Consider the following 22,242-nt stretch of genomic DNA (forward strand, 5'->3'; position numbering starts at 1 on the left):
GGCACCACAGCATAAACAGGATTGCAATCTGGAAGTTTGACTAACTAAATGGAACACAGGGGGTTTAGGGAAGCTGTGTAAAGAGGATTCTGCCCACAGCACCACGATTAATATTGCTGTTCCTAAACAAAGTGCTATACATCTCCAGGCTCTTGGATATAAAAAACTTCACAGCTGCCTCCTCAGAGAAGTCAGGGTATTGGGGTGATAGCAGTAGCAAAGAACATCTTCACCAGCTACTACTACTCCAGGTTAACACGGGCAGCTTTTGTTACTCCAATGTATCACTGAAGCCAGTAATTAAGTATTAATATAAAGAAGTTGAAAACATCTGGCTGGCTACACTAGGCAGAAATAGTTATCTGCAGTTTGAGTGAGAATACAGGCAACTTTGGGCAGAGAAATTTTTCTACTAGTAGCACAATTTTTCTGTGTGATTACCTCAGGTCATCAGTGTTACTGGCTGACCAACTTATAGGCTTTAATGGCTTCTCCACATCCTCGGGTGCAGTCAAAAAGCAGAAGAGTTTCACAAAGGATATCCATCATATCTTTATTTACATATCACAGAAACACACATGCAACATGTCACAGGTTTTACTACAATGGAACAGCCTGTCCTATCTTCTGTTACAAAAACCTTTATTTTTGGCTCACTAGGAAAACTATCACTTCCCCAGAAAGCTCCTAAAAATAATTATTTGAATTAACAGACCTGGCAGGATAGCTAAATGAATGAGAGCTACAGGCTGGGATGTCTTGCCACACATCCTTGCAGAAGCCAGGTGGTTCTCTGAAAGCAAGAAAGGAAGGAAGAATGGATGGAATTGGATTGTCCCAAAGATGACAGGTAGGAAGTGGTAATGTGTAACATTTTGGGAATACGTCTGGAGCAGTGAAGAAGACAGAGAGCAAGAGGTCTACCAGGGGGTCCTCTCTGACCTAGGCAGGCAGCTTCCCACTGATCCACTTCCCATCTTTCATTCCACCTGGACACTACAAATTTCCTCTCCTCTAGGAACTTCAGTCCTTAAGCAGGATCTATTTACCTTTATTCTCAAGCAATAATTAAGGGGTAAAGTTTAAGATCATATCCCCTTTTCCCTGAAGAATCTTCCACATTTTGCCTCTTTTGAGAGAAGGAGATGAAACTGCAAAGCCTTTTCCTGCCAGGACCATCAGAATGGGAGTCATGATCATTGCTTACTAACTAGGAGAGAGGGACTCAATTCAGTGGCAGGAATATGCTGAGGGAAGGGACAGGGAGTGCAGTCCTGCAATGGAAAATGCTGATGCCATTCTATTTATAATGAACATGAGTTTCAGTCTAGCTGGGACCTGGCATGTTCAGAGCCTGCAGCTTCCATCATTTGCTCAACTTTTTTCCTCTAATTCCCATTGCTAGGTATAAACAGTTTGACCCCAGCTCCTGACCATACAGCAGGAGTCTCACCCTCCTAAACATTAATGAACGATCCCTGCTCTCCGTTGGCTGAGTCAGGCTCCACACAGCGCCCTTTCCTCCGCGTCACTCTTCGGTTACGGTGGAATTTGGCATAACAGCGTAGCCCTATGGAGAAGACACAGAGAAGTGAGGAGCAGGGCTCACTACAGCAGTAACACCAAATCTCTCTCTCTGTTAGATATTGCTGCACTGAGGACAGTTCTAGTGCTGTGTCAAATAGGGTGGCAGAGAAATGCCTCACACAGACAAGGCATATTGCTCTCTGGGCACTGGCATTCTGTTTGGTTCACTGTTCTGGTTTGGGATTCATTGTTCAGACAGGTTTCACTGCCTTCTTGAAATACCAATGAATTATTCCAATTGTTTCCAGTGATTTTATGGAAGCCCTGCTTGGTTTCCCCCTATTACTTCCCATTACTGTCTAAGCAATCTCTCCATTGGGAAATTACTGTAGACTTAATGTGCAGCAGCAATGACTAGGGACCTCCCCTTGCTATTTATTTCCTTGAAGCTTCAAGGGAGAAGAGACTTTAAAGTGTTATTACTGGGAGGTCCAATCCAAAGCCCACTGCTCATCTCCTTTAATTTCTCTGTTTTAGATGCTCAGTGTGCAGGGTCTGAAGGAAGCTAGCTAATACAGCATGGGTGAGTGTGAAGGGGAAATAAGATCTTTTACTTGTAAAAACCATGAGTACATATTCTGCCATGGCAGTGGAAGGTAACAGGAGCCTCTAGTCATGGTAACTACTTGGTTTCTGGCCCCAAGAGGTAGATTTTATGGTGTTTCTGTTTGACTTTGTTACACCAGAATGCATAGCTACTTGAGCCAGACAGGATGCAGTCTATGAGTAAATAATTCTCATGAAAACCCTGCTTTTCAGTAGTGCAGGATCTTGTAATTTGGGTTGGCAGGAGCTGATTTGATTATTCTAGAAACCACAGCTCTTTTAACTTCCAGAGGAGACAACAGAGGATTTATAGCTTTTGTAATAAGACAGCTCAAAACTGTCCTTGGTTGTACACTGGAGACCCATATGATGTCACAGAGCAGTCTTTTGGAATTATGACCCTCGGCTACATTGAGACCAGCTACCTTAAAAGTTGGGTTTGTGTCCCTCATTGCCAATCATAACAGGGCAACCTGGTCTCCTAGAAGGACAGCATGCTCTTATCAGAGCTCTGCTCTTATCTAAGCCTCTTGTCTATTTTACCTGGATCTTCCATCTCTGGATCTTTTTGACACTACACAGGATGCACATTTGCTGTCAACTTATAACTAGCTCAAGGACAAAGCAGGGCCTGGGGCAGCCTCATTAGGGATTGCAGAAACAGTTTCTAGGCTAATCTATCAGAAGGTCATCTTTGATTAGGATCTTGTGGTGTTACACAACACACCCCAGGTGAAGACTATCATTTCACATTGCAACTCCAGGAAAGCTGCCCATTTAGTAAAAAGTAGGCAAACAGCCTGATCAAATCACTGGGTACCTCCTGCAGGTCACAAAACTTGGCAGAGTTTTTTGTTTTGGCAGGCAAGACTCAGTGCCTGGAGCTGATCTTGAACATGTTTGGACTAGAAGAGTGCCTTTTAATACCTTCATAATGCACCTGCCTACTAAAGGCTGCTGTGGATTCTTCAGAAATTGCTTTAAGAAACAAAAACCTGAGTCCTTCCCACATCTACTAAATTGCTACAAGTTCAGTTGAAATTAACTTGGGAAAGTCATGTTAGGCACAAGGTCAGACAAAACAGTGTCTTCATAGTCTGTGGTATTTGAAAGCACCACTGAAATGTTAATATATTGTAGCTTCTTCTGTTAGATTGGTAGAAATCAGGAGTCAAGAAAGAAACAAGAGAGAAAGCAAGATATCCTAGAAGACTCAATAGGCACACTGTGAGTCAGTGGCAGAGAGAGCCTAAGAGCAGGAGAGCTTGGTCCTGTTTTCACATACAAACACTGTTCCAAGTCAATGCTACAAAGTTGGGGAGTGTCTTGGGGATGGTTCATATCTCATAACCATGTTTGCTTTTGGTTTTGTTTTGTGTCCAGAAGATGCCTGTGGCCAAGAGAGGGCTGGCATTGGGTTCCTGGTTCTGTTTGTTGCTGTTACCATTGCTGTTGTTTGTCTTCTTATACATATACATATTAGTAAAGAACTGTTATTCCTTTCCCCATATCTTTGCCTGAAAGCCCTATAATTTCAAAGCTATAATAATTCAGAGTGAAGAGGATCATATTTTCCATTGCAAGGGAGGTTACCACCTTCCCTGGCAGACACCTATCTTTTGAACCATGTCAGGGAGCAAAGAGCTGGACTCACCTTCAGTGCACATACAGTCATCATAACACTTGTTGTTAAGGCCTCGATTGTGTGGTTTGCAGAGGTGTTCACGCAGGTCACAGCAAGAGCCTGCAACACAGCACCAGGGGTCAGCACAGCTCAGGTATCCCTTACCTGTAGTGCTACTGACACCCCTGACAGCTCCATCATACAGACATCATCTGGTCCCACAACACGCCTAGACAGTCTCTGCCCTCCCCTTGCATAACACTTCCTATCAGTAGTAGAGATCAGGATGCATGTCTTAAAACCTGGGCTAGATTTCAAACATCTCATGTTTGGAGAAATGACTCTGCCAAGTTGATCCTGACCTGGGAGGCAGTCAAGGTGGTGATCACATGGCTCTCCTTCAGCTGTCATGGTTTCATTTCCACTGTTGGGGCTCTTACTGCGGCGTTTTTCTATGGAAAAAAAAAAAAAAAAGATGCTGATAGAAAATTTCATACTGGTGTTTTCATTTTGGAGAATATATTGTTCCAGGGTAAAACCAGCCTCAAATTTCAAGAGTTTGAATTCTAAACCTTCATAGTCTAATCTCCCTATTTCTCAACTCTCCAATTCATCATTTTTCCTCTGCCCTCCAAATATGCATCCAAAATGAGAAACATTCTGAAACTGAGCACAAAACTCAGTCACCATTATGCTGCTTCTCTTTCCCCACCACTATGATCTCATGTCCTTCAGCACATCTATGAATACTAACCGTAGACAAACCTTACAGGATGACTTTTGGGAAAGAGGACAGGGAGATTTAGCACCTTTCTTTTTAGCAGATGGCCACATTTCTGGTTTGAGATCCTCATAATCGGTCCAGTCAAAGAGTGCCATATCCAAGGTGGGCATCACATCCCCATCTTGCCTGAGGCGGGCCTGCACACCACAAAAAAACCAGACAGACAATGGATTACACTTCTGTAGAGACATTGAAGTATTTGCAAATTTTCATGGTGCTTTTACACATTAAAAAGGCTTTATGATTCCCCCTCCCCAAGTCCACTCCTGTCTTATTCACTCAGGATTCCTGGCATTTCATTTTCAAAAGCAAAGAGCTGTCCTTTGTTGAGGCGGAAGCCAAGAGGGAAGTCCCCACTGCTTCTGTGTGAGAACAAAAGGTGAGCAGTGAGCATGAGGACATGCTGGGTCTTCAGCCAAGGGTTCCTACTGTCTCTCTGGTCCTTGAAACTCAGTGAAGTTGGATAGCTAAGGGAGAGGCAGGGCTTGGAGGTACAGAACAGTTTCCAGCTGTCTCTTTACCTGTGACCGTGGTGAAGTGGCTGGAAGAACAGGAGGCTCTTCTGTGGAAACAGCTGTGTCCAGTGCACCAATGAGGAGCATGGTGGGAGTCAGATTTGTAGCTTCCTCTGCCTGAAGATTTTGAAACTGTTCTTCAAAGCTTTTGGGTTTCTTGTACAGGGAGCTTGGCCCAGCATCAGGATTCTTCCCTGCAGAGGGCAACAGGTACAGTGACATTACTTTTCTCATCCCTTTTCTTCATGTGACAGATTCAAATCAAAGGATTCTGTGTTTCATCCAGTCACTGACCACTGTTCCATGACCTTGAGACACTGTTTAGATCACTGTAAAACACAGTAATGAGCTATTACAGTCATAAAACACATCCAGAGTATATACAGCTTGATTTTTGCATGCTTAACACAGACATAATCGCACCTTCCTGAAGATATGTCTATCGCTTGTTTTAGAAGCAAAATATGTCATTTTCTGGTCTCAAGAGTACAAATTGTACCTGTTTAACCATTTTTAAACCAATGGATTAAGCTGTTGCAAATCCCTGTGAATACATTCTTACTTGATTTTAGTAGTGAGTTATTTCAATTTAGTTCAAGTCAGGACTTACTTAACTTGAAATTATCTTCACAGATATAGCCCTCTTCTTTATAAGTATTAATTTAAATATATACTTTAAGTTAACCTCAAGAAATAGGCCCTGTTTGTAGTCTGCAAATACTGCTTCAAAGCAGCTTTGTTGCATACTCTTCTGTATTGCTAACACAAGCTGCTTAGTCGGTCCCCTGAAAAAACAATACAGCTCTTCTTACTGAGGCAGGGAGGAGAGATAGATGGAACTCAAGGACGTGACACCCCGCTTGTTACACTGTAGATTGACACAGAATGCCTTGCTTTAACAGAACTCAAGGTTTACCACAGTGAGCTCATACCACAGACACACCCACAACTTGACCTGCAAAGCAAAGCAGTCCCAGTCAAAATCAAGCAAAATTTTAAAGTTAGCAGTGCAATTCAACATATGCAAAATCTGATTTGTTGTTGTTGTTCAGCATAAACATAGAAGAATACAAGTTCTGTTGAGAAGGAAATAGCCTTCTCAGCAAAATAAGGGGGTTGTGTTTTTTCTCATTTTCATTAGTTTTTGAAGTCAGTGGAGAGATTGAGCATGGCTCAGACATACTTGTTCTTAAATTGGGCCATTTGCTGAAAAGGAAAAAAAAAACCCAACAAAGCAGGCCACCCCAAAACAGCCCCTCAAGTCCTAGGGACATCTCAGAGTCCCTGTAAGACAAACCAGGTCATTTTCACAAAATTGCAGCCAGCACTAAAGTTCTCTGGTTCTGCAGTTCCCCTTTCTTCTTGTGCCTCTTTTGTTCGGCAGATTTCTCCCCAGAGCAGCACACACTCCACACCCTCCACACACCCATGCGGCTCCACCACAGCTGCGTCTTCTTGCCCTCACACAAGAGACGCTCGTTTCCAGTGACACAACAGCCCCAGCTTCCCTTGGAGCTCAGATACCTCGGTGGTGTTTGAGCCTGTCCCTGCGGCTGTGTCGACGATGCTCTCGGTTCTGCTTCTTTCCTTTCTCAGAGCCTGGAGACTGGTTTTCCCTCTCAGGATACAATTCAAACCCCAGGAACACGTCCTTATTCTGTTTCAGGGCTGCTGGCTGTCCCTCTGCCACCAGCTCTTCCACAGCTGAAGCTCCACTGCCCACCTTGAGGGTCTCTTCCCCAGCCAGCTGCCCTCTTGAAGGCATGGCATGGACCCTCTCCTTCTTGGCCAAGCCTTGCCTGTGATGACGCCCAGTTCTGGGCTGCTGCAGCCACATCTCTTGGTTCTGAAGGTGGTTGTTGTTCTCTGGGGCGTTTTTGAGCTTTGTGCCAGGGTTCAGGGAGACTGCGAGACTGATGTCAGAAAGAACCAGCACGCACAGGAAAAGGAAAGAAGAGAAGGTGGAAGAAGTTTCCATAATCATGGATGCTCTGTCTCACCTGCAATTAAAAAAGAAAAAAAAAAGAAAACGACCAACACTTAGGAACTGTAAAGGCCATCAAGATTCAGTCCTAGGACACTTAGATGGTGTCCTGAGCTGGAAGCAAGTTATTACCTCTGCTTATCTCCTCTTCTCCCAGCCCTGGTTACAGCAGCTGAGACACATGTGCAGGGCCTGCAGGGCTGAGAGGTCCCAGTTTCATGTGCAAATGAGGCCATCAATCAGTAGGACACTTCCCTTTGATTCCCCACTAGCCTCCCTACCCTCCTATTCACAGCCCACCATCTGAGGGGCTGGGGGGGCCGGCTCCTGCCCACAGCTCCTAAGCCTGGCACAGCACCAGCTGCCCAGCCAAGGCTGTCTGCTGCCAGGTTGGCATCCAGGGGCACTGGCCCCTCCTCACAGCTGGGTTCCTTGCTATGAAGATGTCAAAACGAACAGAACTAAGGGGCAGATGGTGGCCTCACAGGACCAGCAACAGCTCTGAGCAGCTCAAGACAGAGACTTCCACACGTGCTTGCATACTGCTTCAGGGGGGCTGAAATTGGTCAAAGAAAGAAAAAACACTGGCGATTTTGTGCTGATAGCTCATGGCCTAGCAGGGAAATAAAAAGGCTGTCAGCAGAGCAGGGGATGCTGGTCTAAGGACCAAGGGACAGAGAGGCAGACTGAGGTTTCTTTAGCTTGTCCCACTTTGCCTCCTTGATCCTGCACAGGCAAGGCTGTCACTGGGTGGGTAATTTAAGTACCAAGAACACTGAGACCATTAGGAGTCCACCAGCACAGTGGCTGCAGACTGTTCTCATTCATTCTGCTTCACTGTCATATTTTTGAGGGTCTTCTTTCATCCTTGTGTTTGTGTTACAAGACACGGTTTTGGGATGTTGCACAAGTCAGAGCATTCTCTAATTAAGTTATTCAGTCATTCTCCCCTCTCCTTTCCCACAAAATGGGGAAAGGGGATTTGCAGCATTTCTGGTGCAGCTTTTCCAGACTGACTCTCTCTCTCTGGGCAGCATGAAGACATGCTTAAAAACAGTTCCTTGGAATACTGACTGCCAGAAAGCCAGGCCTGTGCTTACATTTGAGAAATACTGTCACAGAGTTATAGCCACAGCTTTTCATTCACGCTCATGCCAGTCTTTGCTGCACTTCAGCCCTTGGCTACACCTGATTTTCGTCTGTTTGCCAGAAGAGCCACTTTGCTGCTTAATCACAAGGGCTCATACTCCCTCCTCCAGGTGATTTTCTGCTTGACCAGTGTGTTGATTTGGCACAGACTGGTTTTTGGTAGTGGGGAGGGCCACAGAGGTGCCTTCTGTGAGAAGCTGCTAGAACCTTCCACCATGTCTGACAGAGCCAATCTCTGATGGCTCTGAAGATGGACATGCTGCTGGCCCAATTAAAAAGGTTGGTATCACCTCTGTGATGCCATATTTAAGAAGAAATCCAAAACAGCAAGAGTGCAAGTTTTTCCAGGGGTGCTGAGGTGCCATAGCCCGTGGTGAGCCTTGGCTGCCTGGCTGCCCCCAGCCAGCCATGCCACAGACAAAACGGCAGGGAATGTGGCTTCTCCTTGTTAGCCCCTGCATGGAGAGAGGCATTAAACAGTGCCAGTGCCACGGTGGGGCTGCCACTGCCCTCACAATGGTGGTGGGGCCACTGCCCTCATGACAGTGGCGGGGCCATCAATCCCCTGACGATGGCGGCAGGGCTGTCACTGCCCACACGACAGCAACAGGGCCATCAATCCCCTCATGATGGCGGTGGGGCCATCACTGCCCACACAACAGCGGCAGGACTGTCACTGCCCACACGATGGCAGTGGGGCTGTCAGCCCCCTCACGATGGCAGCAGGACTGTCACTGCCCACACGATGGCAGTGGGGCTGTCAGCCCCCTCACGATGGCGGCAGGGCCGCCGGGCCGGCTGTGGAAACACAAACCCAACACAAAACCCAGACAAGATCAACTTCTCAGCATTGTGAGATCCTGCAAGAGTTTTTCAATTGGTGGAACTTGTTGGCCATGGTACCTACGAGCAGCAGTTTTTCTTCTAGTCAGAGAAGAGGAGGAAGTGAGGACATGTGAGGGAAAACAACATGGCAGCACTAAGGTCAGTGGGAAAAAAGGAGGGGAGGAGGTGCTCCAAGTGTTGGAGCCGAGGTTCCTCGGCAAGCCGTGGTGAGGAGCATGGTGAAACAAACTGCCCCCTTGTAATGAATGAAGTCCACGGGGGATGCAGAGACCCCGCTGTAGGAGAAGGGCTCAGGGCAGAGTGGGTGGATGCCAGAGAAAGCTGAGGTCTAGTGGGAGACACATAGAGAGAGAGAGAGAGAGGGCCCTTGCTCCCAAACTGGAGCAGCCCATCCTTCAACTGCACCCCGTGAATGAGTGACTCACGCCACAACAGTTTTGGGAGGACTGTTTGTCCGTGGGAGGGACCCCATGGCATAGCAGAGGGAAGATTCCCCTCTCTGAGTGAACAGAACAAGATCTTGAGTAACAAACTGACCAAAACCTCCATGCCCTGTCTCCCTGTGCTGTCGGTGGGAAAGGGGGAAGGGTTGGCGAGGGGAAAAGGTACTTTAAAGGCTTCTTTTATTTCTCCTTATCCTAACTCTGTTGATAAGAAATTTACCTTATACCTTTAAATTTGAACCTCTTTTGCCCATCCTCCCAGTCCTCATCTCAACTCATGAGCACTTCATTATTTTTTCTTCCCTCTCCTCTCCCCAGCTATAGCATAAGAGGGGTGAGCAAATGACTTTCATGGGTGCCTGGTGTTTGGCCAGTATCAAACCACAACACCAACCATTGTCACCTGTGAATGGCAGCAGGTAACAGCCTTTGAGGCCAATTCTGACTCAAATTTTTGTGGAGTTGACAGAAAATACCCTAGGAGTATCCTAGGCTCTTCCTTTGCCCTTTTCTTTCAGCCTGAGAAATGTGGAGAATTTTGAGTCAGTGAAAATTCTGCCATCACAGCAGCTCAGCATCTTGAAGTTAAGAGAGAGATACCTTCATCCTGTTAACTGAAAAAAACCTGCTCATGCACTCACCAGCCACTCCTGCCTTTCCAAGATTCCTCTCTGTTGCTGTTCATAGCCTGGAAAAATGTTTTCAGTTCAGCCATTCCCTGGAAAGAGGCAGGCAGCACAGGGGCCTTCTTTTCATGCAGTTTTCAAAAAGCAGGTCTTTCTACTGGCCATAAAAGACAATAAACTGCTCCTTGAGGACTGATTTAGGAGGCACTGGGAAGCTCACTTGCTGAAAGCATAATGCTAGAAACACTATTTTATTGGCAACTTCCTGGAACAAAGGAAAACCAGACTGACAGATAAATCTATTAAGAAAAGCATTTGAAGTTCTTCTTCAAAACTACTAGAAACAAATAGCAACACCCCTGCATGGGGTCATTTGCTTTTTCCTCAGACCATGTGGACTTCATTTTTTTCCTAGGATTTTCTCTTAAAGAACCAGAGCAAACCAGCTGGATTAAGACATCACTCAGAACAACTCAAAGAGCTAGAAAGAGCATCTTACCTTTTCATCTATAGGCAAAATACCAAGAGGAGAGAACAAGTGCAAAGAGAATGCAAGGGTGTTTCCAATCTCACTCACAGACATGGCCCTTTGATGGTAAACCTGACAGACACATTCTGATTTTCAATGGGAGCTGGGAGGCAGCTAAATGCTGCAGGGCAGTTAAACAGAAGGTCTGCTTCAAAGCACAGGGGGTATTTATTTAAGCTGCCCAGCTGTCTTGTTGGCATGAGCCAGGGTGAAAATGCAGGAGGAAACACAGATTGCCTCATCTCTTCACTGGCAGAGTGGGCAGGTTAATGTGCTGTGTTACTGTCACTGAGAATCTTGCATTAATAATGCAGATAAGTACCTGTGCTACACTGTTTCCAGGGGAGACCCGAGCTGTTTACAAAATCAAACCAGTGCATGGACAAATTGTGGGTTAATGCAACACTGCTGTGCTAGAGGCAAAGTGGTCCCAGCCTTCTAAGCACTTGTTTCCATGTCCTGATCTACCTTTAATTCCAGAAACTTCTTTGTACCTCCTTCATTTTTCTTACCCTACAGAGTTCACACTTAGAAAAGACAGCAAGATAACACAACAGCATCCCTAGTTCTCAGTGCTCAGGTTCCTCAGTGGCTGAGCACCAAAGTAAACTTCACTCTCTTTCTAGCAGGACCACAAAAGAAGCACATGCTAGCCCTGGGCTCATTGATGTAGGTGACAGCGAGGTTCTCACCCTGCTGATGCAGCCTGCAAAGGATGAAATTCTGCCCAAGACACACAGCAGCCAGAAGGAAGTCTGGTCTTGTAAGGAGTTTCCTTTCTTAAATTGCTATAAACAAATACACATGTTACAACAAAGCCCAGAATTCATCCTTTTCTTAGGGTTCATATATTAGTACGGGAAATTTGCCAGATAAAGCTGCCCCTGTAGTTCTTCACTACACCAGACCTACATCCTTATTGCTGCACCCCTCTTCCTGCACTGCCTTATAGACCCTCAGGATTACAAGCCACCTGGGGTAGCAAATCTGCCTCTTACATGAACATATGTACAGCAAAGAGCTGCCCAGAATACTGACTCAGGGGTGGGAAGTGAGTTGCAGTGCTGTTTTCCAGCCACAATTTCTGATCTATTTTGGGTTAGTAGTGGATGGTTACAATCCTGTAAAGTAAATTGTGGGAGGGGGGATTGAATCTTGGATAACTTTCCCTGTGGGAAGTCTCCTTCTCTGGACTCACTAATACAATTGCTATTTCTCTGCTCTTAATCCTGCAATGCAGCCTTGCACTGAGCAGGTACACAGAAATTAATGTATGTTTTTTCCCCTATAAATACAGTTGTGTTACCTTGGCTCTGAAATAGACTCTGAAACTGTCCTTGGTATATTTGTTTTGTATTTGGCAAAGCAGGAGCATCAGATCATCTACAGTCATTCACATATCTCACTTAAAACATGGTATCTGACAGTCCTAGCTTTAACTTTTCACATATGTTCTTCATGTCACAGCCAAGAAGAACAAAACCCTTGAACTGAGAGACTGTCAAGATGCTTGATGCATTTAGTTTGCTCAAGGGCTGAACCAAGCTGGGCCCAAGCACGTGTGCTGGGCCAGATTTCTTTTTGGCTCTGATAAACTCAGAATTTGGCAGGCTTATGTTAAGATTTCCTGGACTCCAGACAATCCCAATCTGCAGCAATACACAAAGTGTACGGGCATCTACATGGGTGTTGTGTGTATGTGCCTGTGTGGCAGGGATGACAGACAATAAACCCAGCTTTGTGTGCCAGGCTCCCTGTAAATAAGAAGCCATGGGGTGATGGATGGGCTTGAGAAGGCCTGGAGCAGAATGGATGGGGCTGGGTCTATGGTGGCTGACATGCAGAGAGCTGGCTGGAGCCATGAGGATGGCATTGTGCAGATAAATGAGATTTCACTTCCCTGCTAGGTCTCCTTCCATCTGTTTTTCTGTTTTTGGAAGCAAATGCTGGGAAGGCTCATAAACAATCTGCCAAGAGACTTTCCCATTTCTAAAAGCTCAATCCCACCTTTCTAGGGTCTCCCAAAGCAAGCAGGTAATATTTGCCCTTCTCTTTTCCTCTCCAAGGCAAAAGTACTAACACTTTTATTCTTTCCAACACTTCCTGCATGTTTGATTTGTAAAGAATTTCAATTGTTTTTGCTGTTGTTACAGACATCCTTGGGATGACAAAACAGTAGAATTCCCTGGTCACAGATCTTCAGTCCTTTTGTGTTCCTTTTCACAGCTGCCTTGCTTTTTAGGTTTTCTGTTTCCATCATCACCATTCTTCCCTATCTTGCCTTTCATACTTACCAGACTCCAAAGTTTCCTTGTCCCTCATGAGTGTGATGCAAGACATTTCCTCTTAGCAGATATTCAGGCTACCTGAACTACACCACCCACCTCCCCCACAACGTCCCTTTTGCCCTATGAAACATCTGGTTCCTTCACCTGTGCTTCACCTGTTTTCTCTCACTTTTGCCATCCCCAGACAGCACTCCAGAACTGAAAGAGCCAAAGTCAGTAATACACCAATTGTATTAATGGCACAAGACAGGACATAAGGATTCAGGTTTGCAAGGCATTAAGTAGTGGCTATAGCTGCCTCTTCACAAAGCCTCTCCCAGAGGCAATTTGTATTCTGTGACCACCTGAAACTTGATTCACCCAACATTACTTGTAGGGCTGGAGCTGGGACTCCCCTCACCCATCAGCTCTGGCTGACAGCCTGTGCTGCCCTCCTGGTCAGGACAAAAGTGATCTGTTCACACAGCACAACCCAGGGAACTCCTCCTGCAGCCCAGGCTTGTGAGCTGCCCGAGTCCCTGCTGAGCTCCAGCACCCCGGTTTTGGTCAGCACTAGACACCTTCAAGTCACTACCTGCCCCTGGCCACAGGTGTGTGACCCTTTCTCCTGAGCGTAGCCCAACCTGCCCTGACAGCTTCCCAGCATAACATCAGCCAGGGACAGCTCGGCCCAGCAAGCCACTGCATGGAAGGGGAAGAGGGGCCCATGAATGAATATGTAGTACCCTCTGCACTGCTTCCCTCTGGGACTTCAGAGTGAGGCTGACGCAGCCATCACAGGCAACCTGCTACCAAATAGAATGTACTCTACCCAATAATGAGATTAAAATAGCAATGAGCCTGAGATTAGCATCCAAGATATAGTTGCTTGCTGTCAGCATGGCAGAGAAGACTCTTCAGTTTCACACACAATGCCAGGTGACAAATGGGACACAATCAATAGGAAAGGTCATTGTTCACCCAGCTGGGAAGTACTCGCCTGTGTTACAGGGAAGAATGGGGCAGGTTTGCCCTGATCTTTGCTGGGAGGGACACATGGATGTGTCCTGACTGGCAGAACAGTTAGGCTGTGCTATCAACATTCTTCCTTGCATGACATTCTCACTTTGAACCATGTATATAAAATTAATGCCTCCTTCTTCAAGGGAGAGGAGATGGGAATACAAAACCACTTCCATTAAACCCTCCGGCTGACAGAAAACTTCAGGTGTGAATTGGATAAGTGTCACTTAAATTCTACGTGATGAATTACTAGCTGCAATAAGCCATTAACTGATGCCAAATTGATTAAATTCAGAAATGAGACCTCACTTTTATAAACAGAGGAAGAGCAGAGAACAAGCCGCGGGTACCAGGGGCTCGGTGTACGGCAGCACACGCTCTGTAAACACAATGACTCGGTGGGAAAAGCTGCCTTCACCCCTCGGCATCTCTGGCTCGGAGCCGGGACATACCCCTGAGGTGCGCGAGGGGCTCAGGCCCTGCGAGAGGGACGGTGCCTCTGTCCGAGGCGACTTTGCTTCCAAGAGCGATCCTGGGGGAGGGAGCTTGCAGGAGTGACCCACAGTGGGGCGGTGGGACGTGAGCCCCAGAGCCCGTACCGAACATCCCCGCCGGGCACACGGCGCAGGGCACGGGGGCGACCCGTGTGACGGAAGAGTCCGGAGCCCGCTCCCCAGTACGGGTGACAATAGGTCTGGCCGAAGGCACCGCGCCCCGGCACCGGCGCTGTCCGAGCTCCGTGCCCGCTCGCACCGCTGAGCGATGCCGGCGTGACCGGAGCTCCGCGCGCATCCCGGCGGCGGCGGGACCGGGGATCCCCGTCACCCCGTGTCTTTGTGTCCTCCGCGGCGCACGGAAAGTGGGAAGGTGTCCCCCACTCGTGCCCGGTCCCTGCGACAGCAGAGGGGAATCGGCTCAGCGGAGCATCCACCGGCGGCCCCGGGGCGGGGTGAGCGCGGCGCGAGCAGCGCTGCCTACCTGTCCGGAGATCCCGATCTGGCGGAGCCCGGCAGGCAGGGCAGGGCAGGGCAGAGCTGTGCGAGCGGCGGAGGGGAGGCAGGTCTGCGGGGGGCAAGGGGTGTTCAAACCCGAGAGAAGGAGGAGGAGGAGGAGGAGGAGACAGAGGGAAGGCAGTGGGGGAATGTGGAGAGGAACCGGGGACGTCAGGAATCCCGGGGGACCGGGGTGCATGGTGCGGGAGGAGGTGGGGCTGGGAGGGGTGGAGGGGCTCCGGGCGTGCGGCGGGGCACGGGGGCAGTGCAGGGACATGCCAGGGGAGCGTGGTGCGGGGGTGCCCGGCGCTAAGGAGGAGGCGGGTGCGAGAGCGCAGGGTGCTGGTGGCAGCAGCGGTCCCCGCCCCGGGCACGGACGGGACAGACAAAGGCCGGAGACAAAGGCGTGGCAGCCGAGGGGAAGGGAGCGGGTGAGCCCCGCTCACCTGCGCGGTGGGATGGGCTCCGCGCACCCGCGGAGTTCCCCCGCGTTATGGTCATGGGGCGGGAGCCCCACTGGCGGCTCAGCGTGCTCCGCTCCCTGCACCGAGTGCCCGGCCCCGGTGTGCCCCGGGAGCTGTGGCGGTGCCGGGACCCCGCGGGGGCACCGGGACCAGCCCCGCTCCCGCTCCTCCCGCCCACCAGGGGGCGCTCGCCGTCTCCGCCCTGACGTCACCCGCACGCGCCGCCGCCTGGCCCCGGCTGGGCGGGCGTGACGGGCGGCGGGCCCGGTAAGGGAGCGGGGGACAGCGGGGCGGGGGGACACCGGGAGGGGACACCGGGACGGGGGGACACCGGGAGGGGACACCGGGGCGGGGGGACACACGGGGGCGGGCGGCCGGGCTCAGGCGGGGCCGGTCACCGGGTGCACTGGGCGGCAGTGGGGGCTGTGGGGCGTGCGAGGAGCCCCGTTTCGGGAGGGAGCGGCGGCGAACGGGCGGGTCCCAGGCTCGGGAATGCTGAGGAGAGGCGGTGCCGTGCGTTGTCTGGGACCGCGGCGCTCCAGGGATCTGTCCCCGTCCGCTCTCCCTTCTGCTGGCGCGGTTGAGACAGCGGAGTGGGCGAGGGGGCGGCGGTGACCGGGAGCCCGGGCTGCTGGGCTGGGCTGGCCTGTGCCGGCTGTTCTGGGCTAGTGCGGGCAGGATGGTGGGTTACAGTTACGTGATATGCCCCATCCCTGGAAATGTCCAAAGTCGGGTTGAATGGAGTTTGTATCAGCCTGGAACAGTGAAAGGTGACGCTGCCTCTGGCAGGGTGTTGTAATAAGATGAGCTTTAAGGTCCCTTCCAATCAGAGTGTTCTGTGATTCCGTGATCCCCCAGGCTGCACAGTCCTGGAGCGTGTAGTGCCTAGTTCCTACTTTGTGACTGTGTGGAAGGGTGGATCCCTTCCAGTCCATTGGGTTGCTTGGGCCTCTCTTTAAGGAGGGATGACATTTAAGTGAGGATGTGAACCCAAACCTCTAACACAGATTGTTTATGATACTATATAGGTCTTTTGTACTAATTTGAGGGACACTGTGGCTGGGGTGCTGGAGAAATACTTAACTATCCTAATTTTGTTTTGTGTAGCAGATCACTAATATTACAGGAAGTCCTTGTATACAGTGGTATAACTCTGTTTTAAAAAACTGGGGATGAGGGTAGCTCCCTGTTTTGTGCATTGAACGAATTCTTTGTAGGTCTGAAAAACATGATTTGTTGCATCTGAAACAGCTTGAAAATCAGTGTCTAAAGAGCTGAATGGAATATCTGTGGTTTGGAAAACGTCTTTGTAGGATACCCGAGTTACTGGTGGAGCCAGGGTGCTCCAGGGGCATTTAAAGTTCATGGACCTCTGCAGTTCATGAACGGTGCTGCTGTTAGTGGTTAGAATTTGCTTGCATGCAGAGAGTGTGGATAAAATAATGAAACAAATTAAAGTTTCTAATAGATAATTATGTACACTGTGGCTTAAATTGTGTAAGGCATGGAGTCTGCTGTGCAGGGAAAGCTGTTGGGAAGCTCAACTCCAGTGTCTGCCGTTTGATTGTTGGCACATGAAACTCAATTTGTCACAATAATGTGCTGCCCTTTGTAGCTCACAAATTTCAGGCTCCCCGGGGATGTAGTCATGCCCCAAGCCTGTCAGAGTTCAAGGAGCAGCTGAATGATGCTCTAAGTCATGTAGTTTAGTTTTAGGTGGTCCTGCAAGGAGCAGGGAGTTGAATTCCATGATCCTTATATAAGGGTGCCTTCCAACCTGAGGTATTCTATAGTCCTGTGTGATAAAGTTGACTTAATTATGCAGCTCTGCAGGGTTTGGGTTCCTTGGGACTGCAGAGAGAAACTCAGAAGCTGTTGGCAGTGGCAGCAGATCAGAAGTTGTGTGAAGGTGTGTCAGTGGAAGATCTAACTCCAGGCTTGGACAAGCAATGGTTAGTGGTGGTATTAGAATAAACCCAAAAACCCTGAGGAGTTCTTGTGTTATAGTAGGAGATAGGGCTTAGAAAACACAAATACTATGGAGCTTTAAAAAACCAGTGTTTCTTCTGTTCATAAAAAGTATTTGTCTGAAGTTTCCTGTATCCTAGAAAGGGAGAGACTGAAAACACCAGGAACTGAATTATGAATAATCTGTCTTCCTGAGGTGTGAGCACTGGTTTGTGCACTGCTGGTAATCCCTGAGGATGTGCTGTGCTTATGGAGGTGCTCACACCTCTCACTGTGGGCTCGCAGGGTGTTCTGGTGTACAGCTCCATGAATTGACTAGATGAATAATAAAGGAGCCAGAGGATAACTGTTCCTTTTGTGGTTCCTTCCAGGGCCTGGGGAAGATGACTACTCTCACACGGCAGGACCTTAATTTTGGGCAAGGTAATGTGTTGTAATAAACTGCAGCTGGTGTCCTCGTGTGGCTCCTCCTGGGCATTGAGCTTGGGGGAGTGTTGTAGGGTTGCTCTGTCTTTAAACTTTCTGCAGCTAAGAGGAGGCAGGTGAAATTTATGCAGAAAATACCTGTAAAAGAAGTTCCCCTGAGTCTATGGTATTCCTCTACTTTCCCACACCCTATTTCAGCATCCTTTACTTCTGTTTTTCAGTAGTTGCAGATGTTCTTTCAGAATTCCTGGAAGTGGCTGTTCACCTCATCTTGTACGTCAGAGAAGTTTACCCTATTGGGATCTTTCAGAAGAGGAAGAAATACAATGTACCTGTCCAGGTAGGAGATTTTCCTGGAAGCTGACAGCCATGTGGACAAGCGAAATAGCAAGGATCAGTGAACACTCACCAGAACAAACTTACACTCTGGAAGTGATTATTTAATGTACAGACTTGTTTTTGAGGAGAGCTTAGTTCTTGTCATGAGAGAGAACAGCCCTGTAGCTGAGGGTACAGCAAGTACTCAGGGAACAAGCAGGTCATGGACAACAGTAGTAAAAGGCTGCCCCAGTGCAGTGATGTAGCAGGAAAGCATGTTTCCTAGGAAGTAGAGATGGTTGGAATATGCTATTCCAAATATGCTGTTGTGGGTATACATTCCAGATATACAACAACTCTGTGGGTGCAGTGATCTGCCTCAGCTGATTAACCCTTCCCTGAAAGAATTCCTGGGTTGAATGGGCAACTCAGCATTATTTGAAGCATGACTTGAATGCTTTCTACACACTGGTGCTTCTGTTGAAATCTTCCCTTTTAGCATTGTCCTGCCTCGTATTAAACACAGCTCTGACTCTTCCCTGTGTTTGCTGCAGATGTCCTGCCACCCAGAGTTGAACCAGTACATCCAGGACACGCTGCACTGTGTAAAGCCACTGCTGGAGAAGGTGAGCTTAGACTGGGGACCTGGACAAAAGTACTGCAAGTGGATTTGATAGAAAGTAAGAGAACATAAATATTATATTAACTGCAACATTTTTTTACAAATTTACCGTACACAATATATGAGGTGATAAAAGTTCCTAACGAAACTAAAAACATCACAACCTTTCCTGGGTGTTAAGACCCTGCTTTGCTTGTCTCACCACACAAGGACACATGTCTGTGTATTTCCAGTTACATCATCCTACTATTCTGCTTTACAATCCATCCCAGTTTAAGCACCTGTTCTGGCAGAACAGTTTGAATGCTTTGCTGTGAACCAGCAAGCAAAGGGAGGTCTGGACTCCAGGTTTTGTGAGAGAGGGGTGTGACTGATGAAACACTCCAGGGGGCTGCAGGCAGGTTTTGTATGCCTTGCTCTTTACAGACAGTTTTAATGCACATGTAGAAAATGGAATTAGGTTTGGTTTAAATTGTGGTTGCACAAAGCTGTTCTGTTTGGGCAATGGTCTGAATGTATTTTCACTTCATCAGTGCCCATCCCAGAGTGACACAGTGGCTGTGCATTCCTTAGTTCTCAAACAGGATCTAGAGGAATGTACAGTTTAGCACACTTCATCCCCTTCAGTTTCAGCCAGAAGCTGGCAGCTTAACATCCAGCAAGAAATGGCCTTGAAAAAAAGCATTTTTTCTGATTGCTAAGAATAATCTGAACTCAGGTTTTTGATAAGGGCTTGTGCTGTCGGGCCCAACAACTGAGTGTACTCCTACTGCATCAAAGTATGTGAAGCACACTAGGCAACAGACAGCTCATACTAAGGAAGGGATTTTTCTGTGTTGGTTCCTGCAGAACGATGTGGAGAAAGTTGTGGTTGTAATCCTGGATAAAGAGCACCACCCCGTGGAGAGATTTGTCTTTGAGATCACCCAGCCACCTCTTCTTTCCATTAGGTGAGGTTTCCATTCCTGCTTGCCCATGGCATCCAAAACCCAGCCCTGGGAAATATTCTGGAAACAACTTCAGGCCTTTGCTGCATGCCAGTAACAACTTCTGTCTCCTCCACAGTTCTGAGTCCCTGCTGTCCCACGTGGAGCAGTTACTGCGTGCCTTCATCCTGAAAATCAGCGTGTGCGATGCTGTGCTGGACAACAACCCCCCAGGTAAGTGTCACTTGGATCCCAACAGCCTAATGCCTGGCATTGCTTGGCTTGGCTGATCCTCTGGAAGCTGTCTCCTGAGCTGGAACCTGACACTTCTCTTAGGTTGCACCTTCACAGTTCTGGTTCATACACGGGAGGCTGCCACACGCAACATGGAAAAGATCCAGGTGATAAAGGTGAGTGATGTCCTTGGGCACCTGAGATTGTGTGTGAGAATGCAGAGCAAAGACTGGGCAGTGCAGAATTTTGGCACCTCTAAGGTTAAGGCTGAGAGGTATTTTGAACGTGTAGGTTGGTGTCACATGAGGCACATCATAACTGTGGTGAAATGGTTTATGCTGGTGAGCTGGCAGCACATTTTCCACACACAGCCACAACTTCAATCTTGAAATAGATTGTAACAATGCTCACTGCCCAGTGCTTGCTCAGACACTTAGAAATACCCAGGTGTGTAGAATAGGTACTTGAATTTAATCAAGCAAAAAAGAAGCCCTCAACCACCATCCACTGTGTGGTGGCTGATTTTGTATGAAGAGCAAGACAGACAGATTCAAGTAACTAGTAGGTTTGGAGGCACAAATACATTTTATCTTACAGGAAACTGTGTGCAGAACACTTCCTAAAGGAAGATTAGTTTTAAAAAATCATTGCTTAGATACAGGGAAACCTTTTCCTGAGTCAAGTTATTTTAGGTCTCCTAAGGAACAGCAAATAAAGCTAGCGAAGTATAAAATTGTTTCAAAATGAAAGTCTGTTCTGCACTGCTTAGTAATGGAAACTCATGGTGTAGTAGACCCACCTTTAGACTTCCAAGGCAGGATGGAAACCTATACCATAAGCATTCTGGAGTTGCAGTTAAATCCTGGTGTAATGAACTGGGCATGGTAGCTCAGGACAGCTGAGAGTGTATCTTTTAAAGAAGTGAGATGTCACTTTTGCAGTAAGTGAAGTGGGTCGATGTCACAGTTTGATGCTGTAACTGAAGATAATTATGCTGAGCATCAGGGACAAGCATGTACATGTTAAGTTTTGTTGTTGTGGAAGGTTCATTACCTGTTCCTCCCCTCAGCCAGTCTACAGAAAACAAGTGCTGAGGAGGAGCTCACCTTACAGCACTGCTGGGCTCTGCCAGTGACACCTTGTGTTCCTGCCCCCAGGATTTCCCTTGGATCCTCGCTGATGAGCACGATGTGCATATGCACGACCCCCGGCTCATTCCCCTGAAAACCATGACATCTGACATCTTAAAGGTGAGCAGAGCATTCTGACCAAGGGGTGCTGAACCTGCTGCATTTCTGAACTTTGAATGCTCTGACATCAGCTCTGCAGTTTTCTGTGGTGTAACTTCAAAAAATACTGCTGGGCAGTAGCTTAGTCTGGCAGATGTCTGTGCCAGTAATCAAAGCAGGGCAAGACTCCTCATAGTAAAATAGAAACCTATTTTATTCCCCTGGTTATTGGGGAAGGTGTAAGCACTTCCTATTCAGCCTGTTGCAAGCTTTTTTTTCCCCATTCACTTACCTGTATGCCAGCAGGACTGTTGCTTGTTTCTCTCTCCAGATGCAGCTCTATGTAGAAGAGAGAGCTCACAAAGGCACCTGATTTCAGATCTTCCTTGCCTTCAACCCTCATCTGATCTTCCAGTGGAGTAAGATCTGTCACAAACTGTATCTTGACAACCATCTCTTCAGCTGGCCTTCCGGGTGAATGTAGAGCAGCTGCTGCCTCTTTATTTTAAGTGCTCTTACCACTGTATAAAGAAATGACTTGGAATGGGGAATGGGGAACCAGAGCCTGTTCCCATGCTGACTTGTGTGAGAGTACAGGTGTTGATACAGTGTGTCCCTGGGGAGTCAGTGCTTTATTACCAGTTCTCACCTGAAAAGGGCAGCTCCATTACACACGAGCAGTGATAGACAGCAAGGAGCTGTCACACAATCCATGAGAGCAACATTTGTGCTAAGGGGGAGTGAGGCCTTATGTAATGTCTGTCCACTGTGACTGTCCCAAATCATCTTCAATAAATATAAGTTTGATCCCAGTTGAACTGGGCTGAAATCTGTCAAAACTAGGCTCCCTTCTACAGTGAGGAAGTATTTTTATTTTCTGTGGAGCATCCACTGCTTTTCTGGCCCATATGTGAACTCTCAATTCCTATAAAAGGCTGTACAACCTTGGTCTCTCTCCTTTCCCTCAGAGGTGGCATTAACAACCTGGAATATATCCCTCCAGCAAGCATCTGCCAAGTATCCTACTCCTAACAGAGAACAGACAAGGAAAGCACTGTTAATCCTACACCTGTCAGAGGAGATAGAACATGGCCTTAGCATTAGTTCTGGGTATACAAGAGTGGCAGCACAGTTCATAGG

General features: G+C 47.8%; 2 protein-coding genes and 1 long non-coding RNA gene across 4 annotated transcripts; 1 reads left to right on the forward strand and 2 right to left on the reverse strand.

Moving 5' to 3' along the window:
* Positions 1–545: 545 nt before the first annotated feature.
* DRAXIN (dorsal inhibitory axon guidance protein) lies at positions 546–7,095 on the reverse strand. The gene is made up of 6 exons (XM_066334344.1): positions 6,581–7,095; positions 5,063–5,250; positions 4,567–4,678; positions 4,120–4,209; positions 3,788–3,877; positions 546–1,570 (listed from the first exon to the last, which is right to left on the reverse strand). Exons 1-6 carry the CDS (start codon positions 7,038–7,040, stop codon positions 1,458–1,460), a joined length of 1,053 nt encoding a protein of 350 aa, XP_066190441.1. The 5' UTR covers positions 7,041–7,095; the 3' UTR covers positions 546–1,457.
* An 8,488-nt stretch (positions 7,096–15,583) lies between these two features.
* MAD2L2 (mitotic arrest deficient 2 like 2) lies at positions 15,584–21,941 on the forward strand. 2 transcript variants are annotated; one of them, XM_066334349.1, is made up of 9 exons: positions 15,584–15,646; positions 17,719–17,770; positions 17,995–18,113; positions 18,646–18,717; positions 19,563–19,663; positions 19,779–19,873; positions 19,976–20,049; positions 21,031–21,123; positions 21,434–21,941. In XM_066334349.1, exons 2-9 carry the CDS (start codon positions 17,731–17,733, stop codon positions 21,473–21,475), a joined length of 636 nt encoding a protein of 211 aa, XP_066190446.1. In that variant the 5' UTR covers positions 15,584–15,646; positions 17,719–17,730; the 3' UTR covers positions 21,476–21,941. The 2 variants fall into 2 exon arrangements, with proteins under 2 accessions (XP_066190446.1, XP_066190447.1); XM_066334350.1 differs by lacking the exon at positions 15,584–15,646 and having other exon boundaries at positions 17,373–17,770.
* Positions 18,193–21,515, reverse strand: LOC136370765 (uncharacterized). Its single transcript, XR_010745236.1, has 2 exons — positions 21,395–21,515; positions 18,193–20,852 (listed from the first exon to the last, which is right to left on the reverse strand). It is a non-coding gene; the product is annotated as an uncharacterized lncRNA (long non-coding RNA).
* Positions 21,942–22,242: the final 301 nt, after the last annotated feature.

The sequence above is a fragment of the Sylvia atricapilla genome, chromosome 22, assembly GCF_009819655.1.
Source record: "Sylvia atricapilla isolate bSylAtr1 chromosome 22, bSylAtr1.pri, whole genome shotgun sequence".
NCBI classification, from domain to species: Eukaryota; Metazoa; Chordata; class Aves; order Passeriformes; family Sylviidae; genus Sylvia; species Sylvia atricapilla.

Bases quoted from the DNA above. Each gene is read 5' to 3' on its own strand.
- DRAXIN (XM_066334344.1), bottom strand. From the start codon at position 7,040: ATGATTATGGAAACTTCTTCCACCTTCTCTTCTTTCCTTTTCCTGTGC. The intron at 4,210-4,566 runs GTGCTAAATCTC...TTTTTTCCATAG, and splicing joins GCCATCTGCTAAAAAGAAAG to AAAAACGCCGCAGTAAGAGC. The intron at 3,878-4,119 runs GTCAGGATCAAC...GCTGTGTTGCAG, and splicing joins CCACCTTGACTGCCTCCCAG to GCTCTTGCTGTGACCTGCGT.
- MAD2L2 (XM_066334349.1), top strand. From the start codon at position 17,731: ATGACTACTCTCACACGGCAGGACCTTAATTTTGGGCAAG. The intron at 18,718-19,562 runs GTGAGCTTAGAC...TGGTTCCTGCAG, and splicing joins TAAAGCCACTGCTGGAGAAG to AACGATGTGGAGAAAGTTGT. The intron at 20,050-21,030 runs GTGAGTGATGTC...TCCTGCCCCCAG, and splicing joins AAAAGATCCAGGTGATAAAG to GATTTCCCTTGGATCCTCGC.